The sequence below is a fragment of the Geotrypetes seraphini genome, chromosome 2 (genome assembly GCF_902459505.1).
Source record: "Geotrypetes seraphini chromosome 2, aGeoSer1.1, whole genome shotgun sequence".
Classification (NCBI taxonomy): domain Eukaryota; kingdom Metazoa; phylum Chordata; class Amphibia; order Gymnophiona; family Dermophiidae; genus Geotrypetes; species Geotrypetes seraphini.
This window is the reverse complement of record NC_047085.1, coordinates 353,844,761-353,863,137: the sequence shown is the minus strand read 5'-3', so window position 1 is coordinate 353,863,137 and position 18,377 is coordinate 353,844,761. Positions and strand designations below refer to the sequence as shown.

Sequence of the window (18,377 nt, the reverse complement as noted above, 5' to 3'; positions counted from 1 at the left end):
ATGCCAGAATCATAATGCCATGCTTATTATAATTCTTGAATCATACCTTCTGATGCATAACTACTACACTCAACTACATTTCCTAGGATGTGTGCATGGCTAATACATAAGTTAAAAAAAACCCAAAAACCTAAGTGCTTGAATTTACAGACAGGATTTAACACATTTTGCAAAATGTAGGAGGGTATATTGCAATTGCTTGTAGTCAGTCTTTTGAAAATCCTGCAATACGATGGGGGATACTATAAAAGTCACACTTTAATAGGTGTAATTAATCTTGAAGATTTAATAGAGGATAACTTTGTGTAAGTCATGTAAGTGAATAAATAGATGTTTAGGCCTGGTCATGTAGAGCTAGACAGAGATTTTATGAAAGGCTTGAGGAGCACAGAGCCTTCTAGAGAATCAATATAGTATCATGTGGGTATTGTGGTGGGGTGAAGGGTCAGAACAAAAAAACAGGAGAACCAAATCCACAAAACTCAAAGATGCAAGGTATAGAGTGGAAATGTCCTACAATGACTGGTGAGTTCAACTTGTTCATAAAAGTCCTTTATTCATCAAAAACTCAATGACTCAACATGTACATGTTTCGGCCAAAATGGCCTGCTTCAGGAGTCTTACGAGTCTTGAAAATGAATTAATCGATCCTCAAAAGTGTGGACTTGTTAGTCGATGAAATGTTATAGGACCTTCTTAGTAATTCTGTATGCAAGGCAACAAACAGTCCTCAGTGTGTGTATGCTGAGGACTGTTTGTTGCCTTGCATACAGAATTACTAAGAAGGCCCTATAACATTTCATCATCTAACAAGTCCACACTTTTGAAGATCGATTAATTCATTTTCAAGACTCATAAGTCTCCTTAAGCAGGCAGTTTTGGCCAAAACATGTCAAGTCATTCAGTTTTTGATGAATAAAGGACTTTTATGAACGGGGTGAAGGGTCAGCCAGAAAAAAAAAGCACAGCCCTCAACATATCCCAGCCAAGCAGTAACTGGAGTGACCAATGGGAGCTTGCAAACCCAAATAAGAGTCCAAACAAGTGAAATCCAAAACAAAAGTTCTTTATTGTCCACCTCAGGGATAGGGCTTCAAAAAGAACCAAAGTCTATGAAAGTGCTTTGTCCTGCACTGGAATGTATATTGTCACATTATTTCTCCAAAAGGCAAGAACATATCAGTATGACAAAATGTTTTACAGCTTTTGTCCAGGTTATAATCAGACTTCACTGGTAATTTCTTCTCCTGCGCACTTTGACAGTACTGCTGCCCAATCAGGCTCAAAACCTGAGTCCATGTACTTGTGTGGCTTTGTCACCTGGATTTATGTCAAACAGTTCTAACAGATATTGCTGCAATCTGCTGCTCTTCAGGGCTTGGGTGTGTCCCGTCCTGGTTTGTAATATGGGCTTTAAAAGGAACTTTCCTTTAAACCACTGCTACTGCACTACTTTTAAGGCGCCTTTGTCCTTTGCTACCGTGTTTCCCCAATAATAAAACCTAGTGTGTTTTTTGGACCCCAAATTAATATAAGACTGTCTTATTTTCGGGGTAGGTCTTATTTTTTTCTTGTACAATGATCTTATTCCAGGACAAGCAGGCAGCCTATTCTCACATATGGGTGACGTCACCGAAGGAGCCCGGATGCGGACGCCTCACAAGCAGACTTGCTTGAAGAAACCAGAAGTTTCGCATCGACCGCACCGCGCATACGTGAGTGCCTTCACACCCAGCGTAGGGTGCGTCTCCTCAGTTTTCCACGGAGCCGAGAAGTCCGTCTTTGACTCTCTGCGTTTAACTTTGTTACTTTGTGCCTTCTCTGAACTGCGGTTTGTATTTTTTTCTTCACGAATCGCTGTTCTTACTTTATTTCTTTTGTTTCTTGTTTAAAAAAAAAAATAAAAAATTTTTCGTTCTGTCCGTCTGCCAGGGCAGGCCACTCGGCCGCAGCCCAAGGACTTTGATTTTGCGGCAGCTATTTTTCTTCCTATGTCCCAGCCTGCCACAGGCTTCAAGAAGTGTAGCCAGTGCCAGCGCGCGATTTCCCTTACAGACCCACACCGTTGGTGCCTCAAGTGCCTTGGGCCGAAACATCAATCGAAGTCGTGCGAGCGCTGTGCTACTCTTCAACCTCGAGCCCTTAAACGTCGTCATCTTTTGGTGGAGAAGCTGTTCGGCATGGATTCTTCCTCCGATCCCTCAACATCGAAGGCTCCCTCGGCCTCACCTTCGACTGAGCCTCCTCCTGCTTCTACTGCTTCCATCTCGAGCCTCATCAGACCTTCGTCGTTTGCAGTGGCTCTTTCTTCGACGACACCTGCTGTATCTTCCCCTGTTTCCTCAGGTCAGATAGTTCAGCAGAAAGTTCCAGCGGTAGTGCTTAAAGTGCCTAAGACTTCTAAGTTGAAGCGCATTTACACTGCCTCGGTGGAACCTCCAACCATAGCAGATGGTCCGGTTTCAGACGCAGATCCATCCTTGCCAGCTTCCTTCTAGACCATGTTGGAGAAGCAATTCATTCAGTTCCTTACTAATATGGGACCAAAGCTACTTCCTCTCATCCAGCCTGGGCATTCAGCAGACTCCCGCGAGGTCGAGCCGCTTCCTTTGCCTCAGTCTGAACTTATACAGCCTGGTATCTCTCAACATAACCCCTCTTCAGTTTTCTCAATCTGTAAGAGACGTTTTAGAAGCTTCTAGAAAGCTTACAACTAGACAATGCTATCACCAAAAATGGACTAGATTTTCTACATGGTATTTTTCTCATCATAAGGAGCCTCAACATTCCTCCTTATCTTCTGTTTTGGACTATCTTTTGCACTTATCCAATTTTGGCCTCAAGTCTACATCTATATGAGTCCATCTCAGTGCAATTACGGCTTTCCATCAGCCTATTAAAGGGAAACCCCTCTCTGCTCATCCGGTGGTTTCCATATTCATGAAAGGACTTTTCAATGTCAAACATCCTCTCAAACTGCCTCCTGTGGTTTGGGACCTCAATGTTGTCCTTACTCATCTCATGAAGCCTCCATTTGAACCAACTGATAAGGCTCATCTCAAATATCTCTCTTGGAAAGTGGTGTTTCTCATTGCCCTCAATTCTGCTCGACGAGTCAGTGAGCTGCAAGCTTTAGTTACTGACCCATCATTCATGGTGTTCCATCATGACAAAGTTGTTCTTCGTACTCATCCGAAATTCCTACCTAAAGTGGTCTCCGAATTTCATCTCAACCAATCCATCATACTTCCAGTGTTTTTTCCAAAGCCTCATTCTCACCCTGGAGAATCAGCTCTTCATACTCTGGACTGTAAATGTGCTTTGGCCTTCTATTTGGAACGCACCAAATCACACAGAACTGCTCCTCAACTTTTTGTTTCCTTCGATCCAAATAAGTTGGGCCATCCTATTTCTAAGCGTACCATCTCCAACTGGATGGCGGCTTGTATCTCTTTCTGCTATGCCCAGGCTGGATTACCCCTTCACAGTAAAGTCACAGCCCATAAAGTCAGAGCAATGGCAGCTTCAGTAGCTTTCCTTAGATCTACACCTATTGAGGACATTTGTAGAGCTGCTATTTGGTCCTCGGTCATACCTTCACTTCTCACTATTGTCTGGATACTTTCTCCAGACGGGATGGACAGTTTGGCCAAACAGTATTACAAAATGTATTCTCCTAAATTGCCAACACTCCCACCATCCCATTCTGGTTAGCTTGGAGGTCACCCATATGTGAGAATACCTGCCTGCTTGTCCTGGGATAAAGCACAGTTACTTACCATAACAGGTGTTATCCAGGGACAGCAGGCAGCTATTCTCACAACCCACCCACCTCCCCTGGTTGGCTTCTCTGCTAGCTATCTGAACTGAGGAGACGCGCCCTGTGCTGGGTGGGAAGGCACTCGCGCATGCGCGGTTCGGGCGACTAGAAACTTCGAGTTTCTTCAAACAAGTCTGCTTGTGAGGCATCTGGGCTCTATCGATGATGTCACCCATATGTGAGAATAGCTGCCTGCTGTCCTTGGATAACACCTGTGCTTTTTAGTAGTCGCTGTGTGGTGCGTCTCTCTCTCTCTTTTTTTTTTTTTTTTAAGTTTTCTTTTTTCGTCGGTTCTCATCCGGCGGGGCTTGGGCTCAGGCCCTGCCGTCGACCCTCGATTGGCTGCGGCCGTACTTTTTTCTATTTCTCGGCCTCTTACGGGGTTCAAAAGATGTAGCCAGTGTAACCGGGTGATTTCTCTCACCGACCCACATTGTTGGTGTATTAAGTGCTTGGGACCCGAACATTGTCCTGAGTTCTGCCCGTGCTGTGCTACCCTTCAAAAAATAGCTCTCCTGAGAAGTTGTGCCCAAATCCAGCAGCTCTATGGTTCCATGGAGGCATCTGAAGAAAAGGCCTCGACCTCGGCCTTGACCCTCGTGGTGGCTTCGTCGGCCAAGTCCTCGACCTCGAGCAAGTCGCCCTCGTCCGTGAAGGCCTCATCTGCTGTGCCTCTTAAGGTCTCGTCCTCAGGCAAGTCTGCTGTTCCCTCCGCAGGTATGCTAGCTAAGAAGCCTCCAGCTGATTCTCAGGCAGTGCAGGCAATGAGTGCAGATGTGCCAGCCTCTACGAGACCTCCTTCGAAGCGTGCCTCCAAAAATAGGGAATACTCATCCTTGAGGTCGCCATCTGTGGAGCATACTGCTGCACCTTCAAGACCAGAGTCATTGGTCTTAGTGTCTGTCTTTGAGGACATACTGCAAGCCATATTGACCAGGCAGCTCACCTCTGTTTTCACCAAGCTTGTCCCTGCCTGGACCCTGCTTTCTGTGAGCCAGTCTGAGCATACTGTCGAGGCAGAATGAGAAAAACCTGTTAGGTTTCGGCCTTTGCCCTCCACTTACTCCTCGCCTCATCCTTCCAGGTCTGGGTCTCCAGCTACTCAATCTGCTCCAGAGGTGCAGGACAAGCCTTGATTGAGACCCCACTCGAAGCAGTCCTCATCATCGAGGCACCTGGCTTCCAAGAAGGATACGGAGTCTTCTATACCTCGTTCTTCGAGGCCCATCAAGACCCCTTCAAAAACAGGCATAGGTCTTGAACTACGAGGCTTTCAACACCTCGTACTTCTCCATTTCGAGGCTTGTCCAGGTCCCAGACTCTTCTGTCGAGGCCTCCTATGAGGGATCCTCATTTGCCTGTTTCTAAGAGGCACAATTCAAGGAATTCAGTTGCTCATACTCCTGGGACCTCTCCATCGAGGCATCTCAAACTTAAACACTCTCTGGCTCCGCCTATATCACACAGCGGAGCTTCTTCTGTGACTCTTATGTTGGATATAGACGTCCCTTCCCAATACTCCAGGGAGGCTTCTCCGTCTTATTCAGCAAAGCCTCACTCTCCTTCCACTTCTCCTCCTGAGGGCTCTTCATCTTCGAAACCCACATCTTTTTCAAGATTTATCTTTGACATGAGCAAGGCTCTTCAAGTTGATCTTCAATCTGAGTCTAAGTATACTCCTGAATAATTGGATGAGATGGAATTGCAACATCTGCCAAAGGACACCATGAGACTTCCCATGAATCCTATTTTGAAGCAAACTTTTCTGAGGAATCTCGAGACTCCTTATTCAATTTCAGCTATTCCCTCAAAAATGGAATCTTGTTATCGTACGGTTCCTTGTAAAGGGTTTGAGAAGCTGCAATTGTCTCACCATTCCTTGGTGGTGGAATCATCTCTCAAAAAATCTAATCCCACCAAGGTTTATGCTGTAGTCCCTCCAGGCAGAGAAGGACGGATTATGGATACATTTGGGCTCTGTCTGTATCAAAATTCCATGATGGCAAACAGGATTTTGAATTACAACTTCATTTTCATATCTTATCTGAAGTACTGCATAAAGACCATGCCCTACTTCTCTGATTTACCTGAGAACCGGCTGCCTGAGTTTCAACAACTTCACCATTCTCTTTTGCAAATCCGTCTTTTCATGCTTCAAGTGACTTATGATGCATTTGAAATATCATCTCAAGTCACTGCTTTTTCTGTGGCAATATGACATCAGGCTTTGCTATGCATTGTGGACATGGATCCTAACTTGCAAAATCGTCTAGCCAATATACCATGCCAAGGTAACAAACTATTTGACGACTCCATTGAGGCTGCCACCAAGTTTCTGTCAGAGCATAAGCGGTCATTTGCCTCTTTCATTCATCCTAAAGGTAAGCCTCCAGCTTCTAAGCCTTATAGGCCACTGCCACGTCGTTATCCACAGAAATCTACTCTGGCTTTCTCCAGGCCTCCGCCTAGGAAACAACCACAGCAGCAGCGTCAGCAAAAACCCCAGACTCCTGCTATAGCTAAGCCTGCACAGTCTTTTGACAATCTAACTGTGAGCATGACGTCCACCTTTATGCATCAGTCTTCTCTCCTCCCCATAGGAGATCGCCTCCATCACTTTTACCAACAGTGGGAGCAGATTACATCAGACCTCTGGGTTCTCGCCATCATCAGAGAGGGGTACTCATTTCAATTTCTTCAAATTCCACCAGATCTCCCTCCAAAAGAGTTTCCTTCCAACATGTCGCAACTTCCCCTTCTTCTTCAGGAGGCTCAGGCTTTTCTTCACCTCAATGCTGTCGAGGAAGTTCCCTTGACCCAACAGGACACGTGGTTTTATTCCCGTTATTTTCTGATCACAAAGAAGATGGGGGATTTTCGCCCTATCTTGGACCTCAGAGCTCTCAACAAATTTCTTGTCAAAGAGAAGTTTTGAATGCTCTCTCTTCCAACTCTGTATCCCCTGATGGATCAAGGAGATTGGTTATGCTCCCTGGATCTCAGAGGCTTATACTCATATTCCAATTCATCCAGTTCATCCAGCCTCTCGCAGATTCCTAAGATTTCGGGTGGGGTATATTCATCTTCAGTACCAAGTCCTTCCTTTCGGCCTCGCCTCATCTCCCAGAGTCTTCACAAAATGCCTGGTAGTGGTAGCTGCAGCCCTGCAGACGCAGGGTCTTCAAGTATTTCCATATCTGGATGACTGGCTCATCAAAGCCTCATCTCAACAGGAGGTTATTATAGCAACCCAACGGACTATAGCGTTTCTCCAAAGTCTTGGGTTCAAAATCAATTTTCCAAAGTCCCAGTTACGTCCCTCCCAAACTCTACAGTTTATTGGAGCCATCCTGGACACTGTTCAACTCAGAGCATTCCTGCCTCAACCACGTCAAAATGTTCTCATTCACCTTTGTCAATGAGTGTCTTCCCTCACGTCAATCTTGGCAAGACACATGATGGTTCTTCTCGGTCACATGGTCTCTACAATTCTCGTGACTCCTTTTGCCAGACTTCACCTCCAAATTCCTCAGTGGACCAAGGCATCTCAGTGGCAGCAAGCTTGCGACCCACTCTCTCATCACATTACAGTGACTCCTTCGTTGAGACAGTCTCTCCATTGGTGGATGCTATCTTCCAATCTTTCCAGATGTTTGCTATTTCACACGCCCCCTCATCAGAAGATTCTCATGACAGATTCCTCGACCTACGCTTGGGGGGGCGCACCTAGATGGTCTCCGTACTCAAGGACACTGGTCCAGCGTAGATTGTCGATGTCATATCAATCTGTTGGAACTCAGAGCGATCTTTTATGCTCTCAAAACTTTTCAGCATCTTCTCCACAACACGGTAGTCCTCATTCGAATGGACAATCAGGTCACTATGTATTATGTGAACAAGCAGGGAGGAACAGGATCTCTACCTATTTGCCAAGAAGCTCTAAAGCAGGGGTGTCCAACCTTTTGGCTTCTCTGGGCCACATTGGCCGAAAAAAAATGTTTCTGGGGCCATGCAAACGCTGCAGCAAGACAGAGGAGGGAGCCAGCAAGACGGTAAACAATCGGGGCCAGCAGAGGAAACCACTGCATCGCCCTTGACCGGGACCGCACAAAATACTTCACGGGGCCGCTTGTTGAATACTCCTGCTCTAAAGTTTTGGAATTGGGCAATCCTTTACAACACCTTCCTGAGAGCTGTCTACATCCAAGGGCAGCAAAACTGTCTGGCAGACAAATTGAGTCATCTTCCACAACCTCACGAATGGACACTCAATTCCTCGCCTCTACATTACATTTTTGCTCAATGGGGAACTCCTCAGAACTCTTTGCGTCTCCCCGCAACAACAAATTGCCTCAGTTCTGCTCCAGGATATACTCTCCTCACCGCCTCGAGGCAGATGCTTTTCATCTGGAATGGGCAAATCAGTTTCTCTATGCGTTCCCTTCATTCCCTCTGATTCATAAGACTCTTGTCAAACTCAAAAAGGAGCATGCCACCATGATTTTGATAGCTCCTTGGTGACCCAGACAACCATGGTACTCCCTTCTACTTCAATTCAGCAGCAGGGAGCCTCTACTTCTACCAGTATTTCCCTCTCTGCTTACACAGAGTCAAGGGTCTCTGCTTCATCAGAAATGGACTAGATTCTCTGCTTGGTGCACTATTCTTCACAAGGAGCCACAATCTACCTCCTTGTCTTTGGTTTTGGATTACCTGCTGCACTTATCTCAATCTGGCCTCAAATCCACATCCATTAGAGTCCACCTCAGTGCAATTGCTCATCTTAAATATATAACTTGGAAAGTGTTTTTTTCTCATTGAGCTCACCTCTGCTAGACGAGTCAGTGAGCTACAAGCTCTAGTGGCAGATCCACCTTTCACAGTATTCCATCATGACAAGGTGGTCCTCCATACTCATCCTAAATTCTTACCTAAAGTGGTTTCAGAATTTCATCTCAATCAATCCATTGTTCTTCCAGTGTTTTTTCCAAAGCCTCATTCTCATCCTGGAGAAACAGCTCTTCATACTCTGGACTGTAAATGTGCTTTGGCTTTCTACTTGCAACACACTCAACCTCACAGAACTGCTCCTCAACTTTTCATCTCCTTCGATCCAAATAAGTTGAGGCATCCTTTTTCCAAGCGAACCATCTCTAACTGGATGGCTGCTTGCATCTCTTTCTGCTATACTCAGGCTGATCTCCCTCTGCAGGGTCGAGTCACGGGCCATAAAGTAAGAGCTATGGCGGCGTCTGTAGCATTTCTCAGATCAACTCCTATTGAGGAAATCTGCAAGGCTGCCACTTGGTCCTCGGTTCATACATTCACCTCTCATTATTGTCTGGATACTTTCTCCAGACAGGATGGCCATTTTGGTCAGGCAGTTTTACAACATTTATTCTCCTAATTTGCCAACACTCCCACCATCCCATTCTTGTTAGCTTGGAGGTCACCCACATGTTGAGAATATGCTGCCTGCTTGTCCTGGAATAAAGCACAGTTATTTATCGTAACAGTTGTTATCCAGGGACAGCAGGCAGATATTCTCACAACCCACTCACCTCCCCTAGTTGGCTTCTTAGCTAGCTATCTGAACTGAGGTACCTCAGAGGAGATGCATGACCTACGTTCGGTGGGAAGGCACTCACGCATGCACTGTGCAGCACTCACAAACTTTTTGAAAGTTCTTCAAGCAAGTCTGCTTTCGAGGCTGTCCGCTACGGGGCTCCATGGATGACGTCACCCACATGTTGAGAATATCTGCCTGCTGTCCCTGGATAACAACTGTTACGGTCAGTAACTGTGTTTTTCTGTCTGTAGTGAAGAGATGCAGCGTGTCAGGATTGAAGTTCCCTCTGGAGCTGTGAGGTCTGGAACTGGGAAGTTTAGATTGCCTCTCCTGCTTTCCATCTGTCCTTTCTTGCCTCCTGTGCCTCTCTAACTGTGAAAACACAGCCTGTTTGTTCTCAGCACTGGAGCTAGCAGGCACTCTCATTGGCTGCCCATGAGATTGGTTAATTGATTTCCTTACTGCTTGCTCCTGGTGTTTGCCCCGCCCCCTCTACATCTAGTGAACTCAGAAGTGGATGTAAAATCTGTCTCTGCTTGCTGCTTAAATAAATAAACCCTTGTTCCAGGACTATGTCCCCTGGAACTTCCTGCTTGGGCTTAGGGTCTTCCCTGCTATTTCTTTGTACAGTGGCAGGGCTAATTCTTGCTGACAACCTATAGGTATTAGAGCTTTACACCTTTTCCCTGCCACAGTGTATATATAAAATTGACAGGGATGGACTGTAAGATCCAAATGGGAAACCTCCTGTAAAGGCTTATATGAATTTCTACTGAGACCTTGCAATACGGTGTTAAGATTCCAGGATAGGATGGGAATGGGAGATGCACTGGAGGGCGCAACCGAAGAGCCCCTTTAATGAACCAGGCGTCATATGGGTGAGAGGCCAGAGAGCCTCTTCCCCCTGAGCTTGGAAACAGGAAAGGCCTGCTATTTGCACTTTCAGTGATCCAACTGACAGTTGTTCATACAGGGTTCTGCCTTGTCTCACTGTTATTCAACTTGTACATGGCACTCTGGGAAGACTACTTACTAAATTGAGACTGGGACATTGAATGTATACTGATAATGTTCAATCTTATTTTTCCATTGCAGAAGGGAATGATGTTGCAGCTCGACTATGAGATTGTACGAATAGCATGAATAGCTGCCCTAACATAGCGGCTCTTTTAGTAAGCCATGCAATATCTGGACTTAGTGTGTCCTACTGCAGGACTTCTGCATACGCTAAGCCCATTTTTACTGCAGCCTAAAAAAAGGCTTTTTTCTTTCTCTCTCTTTTTTTTCCCATGCTAATTTTTGTATGAGCAAATGGAACTTCATCCACTGCCTTTTTTAAAAACTCTTTAATATACAGACAAAACTGACAACACAGCACTATGAAAGTGCCACCATAGCTGCATAAAACTGACTTGCATATGTTAATATTAATACAAGAAATTGGGAGGTCAAGGGAGGGGAAAAAAATAAGGAAAGGGGGAAATAAAGACTGGGTCCAATATTCAAAAACAATTAAGTGTTCACTATTTTGGTTGCTAAATGTCCAGCAATTATTTGTGGTCCAGGTTAGGGATGGAGAAAGGGTGAACCAAAAATTGATCTGGATTGCAGAGACATTCAGTTGGTGTCTAAAAATGTTGTGGACTTGATATTCAGTACTACGTAACTGGAAGGAAAAGGCTCCTACTTGGTTAAGTAACATAGACTGGTTCATAGCTCGATTTTCAGTGGCACATAACCTCTTTAAAGTCATTAGTACTGCTGAAAATTCTGGCAGATTGCTATGGCACTATTTGGTTAGTGAAGAGGCAGTCCAGGGGCAGAATCTGAATGAAGCTAGGAGTTAACAGCACCAACATTATTTAGCAGTAGTGGTTGGATAACCCTGGATAATTTTAGACAAAATGGCTGACTTGAGTTAACTGGGTAACTATCTGGGTATCAATTAATGGCCATTTTGTGACTGGCTATTCAGTGCCTGTAGCTGATATGAATATCCAGGTCTATTTTATCCAGTGTTGAAAGAAACATTGGCTGCTGCTGGCTGAATATTGTTCCTTATATGTTTAGTTTAAGCCTAATGGAATTGTAGATCTAAAAATGGATAGGACTGACACAGTCACGACACCATCCATATCTTAAGAACATAAGAACATAAGCAATGCCTCCACTGGGTCATACCTGAGGTCCATCGTGCCAAGCAGTCCTCTCACGCGGCGGCCCAACAGGTCCAGGACCTGTGCAGTAATCCTCTATCTATACCCCTGTATCCCTTTTTCCAGCAGGAAATTGTCCAATCCTTTCTTGAACCCCAGTACCATACTCTGCCCTATTACGCCCTCTGGAAGTGCATTCCAGGTGTCCACCACACGTTGGATAAAGAAAAACTTCCTAGCATTCGTTTTGAATCTGTCCCCTTTCAACTTTTCCGAATGCCCTCTTGTTCTCTTATTTTTTGAAAGTTTGAAGAATCTGTCCCTCTCTACTCTCTCTATGCCCTTCATGATCTTGTAAGACTCTATCATATCCCCTCTAAGTCTCCTCTTCTCCAGGGAAAAGAGTCCCAGTTTCTCCAGTCTCTCAGCATATGAAAGGTTTTCCATACCTTTTATCAAACGTGTCGCTCTCCTCTGAACCCTCTCGAGTAACACCATCGCCCGATACAATGACAGGATAACTTATTTTGTTCTGGTAGTAATACCCTTCTTGATTATACCTAGCATTCTATTCGCTCTCTTTGTGGCCGCTGCGCACTGTGCCATCAGCTTCAATGTCATGTCCACCATTATCTCCAAGTCCCTTTCTTAGGTACTCTCCTTCAATAACATTCCTCCCATCGTATAGCTGTACCTCGGGTTTCTGCTTCCCACATGTAGTACTTTACATTTCTCAACGTTGAACTTCATCTGCCATCTCGTCGCCCATTCCCCTAGTTTATTCAAGTCCCTTTGTAATTCTTCGCAGTCCTCTTTAGTCCAAGCTCCACTAAATAGTTTTGTGTCGTCCGCAAATTTTATTATCTCACACTTCGTCCCTGTTTCTAGATCATTTATAAATATGTTAAATAACAGCAGCCCAAGCACCGAGCCCTGCTACCTGTATGGATAGAAATTCCGAAATATAGATTAACTTCAGTGCCAGTGATGGTGATTGCAATGACTGAAAATAGGCCCACCTGACTCAAAATATGCATTAAAAATGAGGAATGATACAGTATATGACTTACTACAAAGGTCCTCTCAAGGAGCATCAGTATCAGTACCTTCATTAAAAGATATTACACGAGGTGATACCAGCCAGAAAACCTTGTCAGAAGTAGCCCCCCCACACACACACACATACACACTGGAACTCACACTTACACTGTATTCATGACTATTTCTACTTCATGAAGCACACGGTAATTGACTGACTCACCCTGCACCTGAATTAGTTTGCTGCACACCCTGTAATTTAGACCAATTCCTCATATCTTATTGAACTGTATATATATTTAGCCCCATTGTGATTTGAGTTTAGCCACCCATCTTGTTTCGTTTAGATGCCGACCAAAACTGCTTTCTTCAGTTTCAGCCAAAAAATGGCACAAAAACTTTCTGAACAATTTTGACAGAAACTCAAAATCTAAACCTAAAGTTTAGTTGTATGAATGATAGTCAGTGAGGCCCACTGGAGCTTGTCAGAGCTCGCAGTCAGTAGCCCTCTGCTAAGCCCACAGGAGATTATTACCCTTCAGTCCCAGGAACTTCAAATGCAGGCTGACAACTGGGAGAGCCATTTTAACACGGACTTCTCAACAAGTCAATGCTAACGTAGTTAAATATCCTCTGATTCTGGAACTTTATGAAAACTTGTTTTAAAAAATCATGATTCCCAGCTTTTTATACCTATCCGGCTCTGTATAAGTAACAAGAGAAAGCAGCATTGAGATGATTCCCATTTTGAATTTAGTTATAAAACTAATTAAGGACAAGCATGATATTGATTCTTACTAAAATAGGGTAAAGGAGTCAAGAGACTGGTTTAAACTGTAGACATTATATCAGCCTGATGTACAATCCAGAATTTTTTAAAAAAGTCCCTTGATGCTACTGAATTCGAGGACTATATGCTTTGAAACAGGGATAGAACTCCTCTCATATGAGGAAAGGCTAAAATGGTTAGGGCTCTTCAGTTTGGAAAAGAGACAGCTGAGGGGAGATATGATTGAAGCCTACAAAATCCTGAGTGGAATAGAACAGGAAAAAGTGGATCGATTTTTCACTCCTTCAAAAATTACAAAGACTAGGGGACACTCGATGAAGTTACAGGGAAATACTTGTAAAACCAAAAGGAGGAAATTTGTTTTCACTCAGAGAATAGTTAGCTCTGGAACGTTTTGCCAGAGGATGTGGTAACAGCGGATAGCGTAGCTGGTTTTAAGAAAAGTCCGGACAAGTTCCTGGAGGAAAAGTCCATAGTCTGTTGTTGAGAATGTCTTGGGGGAAGTCACTGCTTGCCCTGTATCGGTAGCATGGAATATTGCTACTCCTTGTGGTTTTGGCCAGGTACTAGTGACCTGGATTGGCCGCTATGAGAACGGGCTACTGGGCTTGATGGACCATTGGTCTGACCCAGTAAGGCTATTTTTATATTCTTATGTTCTTAAGAGCAATATATTTCTCAAATTATTTTCTAATTCTTAAGGACTTATCCTGCATTTACAGACTTACGAGGTGCCGCTGAAAAGTTCTCAGCACAATCACAGAGAGAATGATGTGGAGCCATGAAACTTGCAAGTGATTCCACAGTTTTCGTGACACTTTTTGTTTCATTTCATATCATTGAAACCAAAAGTGTGGAATCACTTGTAAGTTTCTTGGCTCCACATCGTTCTCTTTTTGGCTGGGCTAGGAACGTTTCAGCGACCCCCTCGTATCATGTTAGTCCTATTACTAGAATTCAATCTTCCATCTCCAATTTACCTTATTGATTGTATGTATGCTTACATTTGATCATTTTACTATTATTATGCTATTAAGTTTAAGTTTTATGCCAAGCTGTACCTCTTGTACACCATCTTGAGTGAATCTCTTCATAAAGGTGGTTAATAAACACCAATAAATTAAATATAAATAAATAAATGTCACCAAAATTACCGTATTTTCACACATATAACGCGCGCGTTATACATGATTTTACAAACCGTGCATAACCTTGCGCGTTATACGCGTGAGCGCGTTTTACAACTTTTTTTTTTCAATCTGATCGGCATCCCCCCTGCGAACCGGCATCCTCCCCCCCCCGCTCGCATCAACCCCCCTCCCCCGCGATCCTACATCCCCCCAGCACCAAACATCTCTTACCCGATTGGGCACCGGCACCAGCACCAATGCACAGGACGTGCCAGTGCCCGAAGATCCTCCCTCGTTGGTTTGGGCTGGGCTGGGCTGGGCGGTGCGATGCAGGAGAGATAATCCTTCTTCCTGCGCCGGGCTGGACTAGGCTTTGAGCATTTGCGCATGCTCAAAGCCTTCTGGTCTCGCTCTCTCCGAGATAGATTCTCGGAGAGAGCGAGACCAGAAGGCTTTGAGCATGCGCAAATGCTCAAAGCCTAGTCCAGCCCGGCGCAGGAAGAAGGATTATCTCTCCTGCATCGCACCGCCCAGCCCAGCCCAGCCCAGCCCAAACCAACGAGGGAGGATCTTCGGGCACTGGCACGTCCTGTGCATTGGTGCTGGTGCCGGTGCCCAATCGGGTAAGAGATGTTTGGTGCTGGGGGGATGTAGGATCGCGGGGGAGGGGGGTGACGCGAGTGAGGGGGGAGGATGCCGGTTCGCAGGGGGGATGCCGGATCGGATTGAAAAAAAAAGTTGTAAAACGCGGGTAAGCGAGCGGGGGAGGGAGGATGCCGGTTCGGAGTAAGCGGGAGGAGGTTTTAGCATGTGCGGTATACGCGTGTGCGCGCTATATTAAATTTTTTAAACATAAATTTGTGTTCCCCGCGCGCTATACCCGTGTGCGCGTTTTACACGGGTGCGCGTTATATGCGTGAAAATACGGTACTTCAATAGTACAAAAAGTAAAACAGAACAAGCCCCTTATGATATAGTATAACAGAGGGAAAAAGGGACCCTAAATCCTAGCCTACTTGAACCTCTCACCTTTTCTGGAAAAGACCATTTTTTTAACAGCAGTTATTTCTTGAGATTGTTTTGCTAATTGTGACATTTTAAGAGTAAACGTCTGATGAGGCAGTCAAATAGTACTGAACGTAGACTTGCTCCTTTGTTTTCTTAAACTGTGTATTGATTGTATGAACCCAGTGAAATGGCACAAAGCTTTCTGCAACTGTTCTCTGTCTCCCTTTGCTCTCTTCTAGGTTCTAATTTGGTTAAGTGCAACGTTCTTTGATCAGGTGAATCATGGGGAGGAAACTGGATCTATCTGGTTTGACAGAAGATGAAGCTGAGCATGTCCTTCAAGTGGTCCAGCGAGATTTTAGTCTTCGAAAGAAGGAAGAAGAAAGGCTGAGGTAGGATGACTGTCACTTTTGTTGTTGTGGCACAGACACGAAATGGCTACTTCATGCTGTTCCTGTGAATTTCTGACTGGATGCTGATATAAGATGTTGTTTAAAACAAATAAACAAATTCTCCATTACTATGCTCATTTCAACAGAGCCCTGAATGATACTTGTAGACAGTGGAATAGTAAGGGGGGGGGGGGAAGCGGTCTGCCGTGGGTGCTGTCTTTGTGGTGGCACTGATACCCCTCCTCCTCCTCCTCTCTGCCCTCGCCCCTCCACTCTTTACCAATCCTCTCCCCACCGTGTGTATGCCTTCACTTCCCCATCCTCCCTCCCACCGTACCTTTATCTCTTCATGCCAGTATCGGCTCTCCCTCTGATGTCACTTCCAGGTCTCATGCCTAGGAAGTGATGTCAGAGGGAAAGCCGACGCCAATGTGAACAGCAAGTTGGTAATGCTGCTTGCGCTGGGGATGTTAAAAGAGATATAGGAGAAGGTAAGGGGTGTGCGGGGGTGGGGGGTGGGGCAGGGAAGGAGTGAGGCTGTAGAAGAGGGTGGTGGAGGGGTGCCACCGCTCCAGGCACCTCTCACCCTCACTATGCCACTGCTTGTAGAGATGAAATATCCCTTGGTAGGGGATATAGTAGTAGAGCTACAGCTGAGACTTGTCTGTGCCTACCTTCTAGTTGTTGTAGTTTGTGTGTCTGCTGGAATTCTGCAGTCTCTGAGATCCTGGAGTCTTTATACTATACTGCATTAAATTTGGAAGGTTAGCAGTGGTAACCTTGCATAGTGTGTTAAAAAGGTCTGATTATTGCCTTAATGATTATGTGGATTAGTGAAGCATTAAAATGCCCACTAGCACAGGGGCATTTCTGATTTCTCTCTCTCCTGAGAGTTCCTCCTCTGTGATCCCCATCTTTCCCTCTGTTCCCTCCAGGCACCCCTTCTCTTATAGACACTGTCTGCTTCAGAATGCACCTCTCCCAGGTTGACCAGCTGCCTGAGAGCCTCATTATTACCTCCTGGCCATCAAGCACTTCAGTCCCTATAGTTGTGTTTAATATATGCTGGTCAAAGCATGAAGTTATGGCTGATGGCACTGAAGTGTGAGACAACAAGTTGCCTAAAGTGGATATGTGGCTGTTCTTCTGTGAGTTGGAGCTGCACAAAAGAGGGGAGGCTGGACAGGGAGAGAAAAGCTTCAGATAAGGGAGGTGATTAGAAGGAGGGACTATTGATTTGATGAGGAAGGGTCATCTGGGAAGACAATGATTGCAATGACAGAAGGAGGGACCTGACTCCCCTACCCCAGCCTGCCTTTTCTTATTCTCATCTCTCCCTCCACCCAGGAAGTGACTTAAATGCACAAGGAGGCTCTAACAGGAGCCTCACCACAGGGTTACATTTCCTGTTGGTACACAGACAAATGCGCGCAGGACAATTGTGCCCCGTCAAATGCGCACACTGACAAGTGCATGCAGGACAATGGCACCCTGTCAATTGCGCTAGTGTTAGGGTGAGGTTTAGATGAGGATTAAATCCATGCTACTCATAGATGTACAAGTTCCCTGAGACTGTTATAACAGCAAACGTGGCCCGACAAATGCACGCAGGACAGATGCGCCCTGTCAAATGTGCCCACTGACAAGTGCGTGCAGGACAATGGTGCCCCGTCAATTGCGCTCCATTCCGCAATTGATGGGGCACCATTGTCCTGCGTGCACTTGTCGGTGCGCACATTTGATGGGGCACTATTGACGGGGCGCATTTGTCCTGCGTGCATTTGTCGGGCCACATTTCCTGTTATAACAGTCTCAGGGAACTTGTACATCTATGAGTAGCATGCAGTAATAAATTTATGGAATAATGACTAGTTTGGTCATACCCACTGTTTCCATATTTTGAATATGCTGCTGCTGCATTAAAATTAGACATGTCAGAGCTAACCTTTTGTATATATGCTTTGTAAATAGGGTCCGCAGTTGAAGTTTAGTGTGGCTTTTTTTCACCCGTGTTAAGTTCAAATAGGGCAATTTTATAAACTAGAAGTCCGCATTTACACACTCCTATGCATATAGAAATGCATAGAACATTAGCACTTAAGCTTTACACATACCCATGAAAGTGCCAGCAGGGTGCCTAAATGTTGTTTTTTAAGGGTGTGTAAATACAAGGGTGGGGGTAAGACTTGGGCAGGGCTCCCACTTACACACATAGAGGGGCATAATCAAAAGAAATGCCATTGGGGTGTAGGAGGCCAGCATTTTTAGCAGACTGATCACATGGACATCCCAGCAGAGCAGTAGGGCACCCTAGGGGACACTGCTGCGAACTTCACATAAAAAGGCCCAGATATACATCTCACCATAACCCTCTTATAGTGTATGGTGAACCTTCCAAAACCCACCCAATTGTACACCACACCTTATGCCTACAGATGTCACCAGTATGCAGGTAAAGTAGGATTTAGGTGGGA

The 18,377-nt window shown here is 45.1% G+C and overlaps 1 protein-coding gene across 4 annotated transcripts in view; it reads left to right on the top strand.

The window, feature by feature from the left end:
- Positions 1–18,377, top strand: part of MYRIP (myosin VIIA and Rab interacting protein) — a 438,913-nt gene that overhangs the window by 14,384 nt on the left and 406,152 nt on the right. For all 4 annotated transcript variants that reach the window (XM_033930406.1, XM_033930409.1, XM_033930410.1 and 1 more), the window contains exon 2: positions 15,751–15,903. In XM_033930406.1, coding sequence (XP_033786297.1) covers positions 15,794–15,903 — 110 coding nt within the window. In that variant the 5' untranslated portion in view covers positions 15,751–15,793. The remainder of the gene's footprint in view (positions 1–15,750; positions 15,904–18,377) is intronic.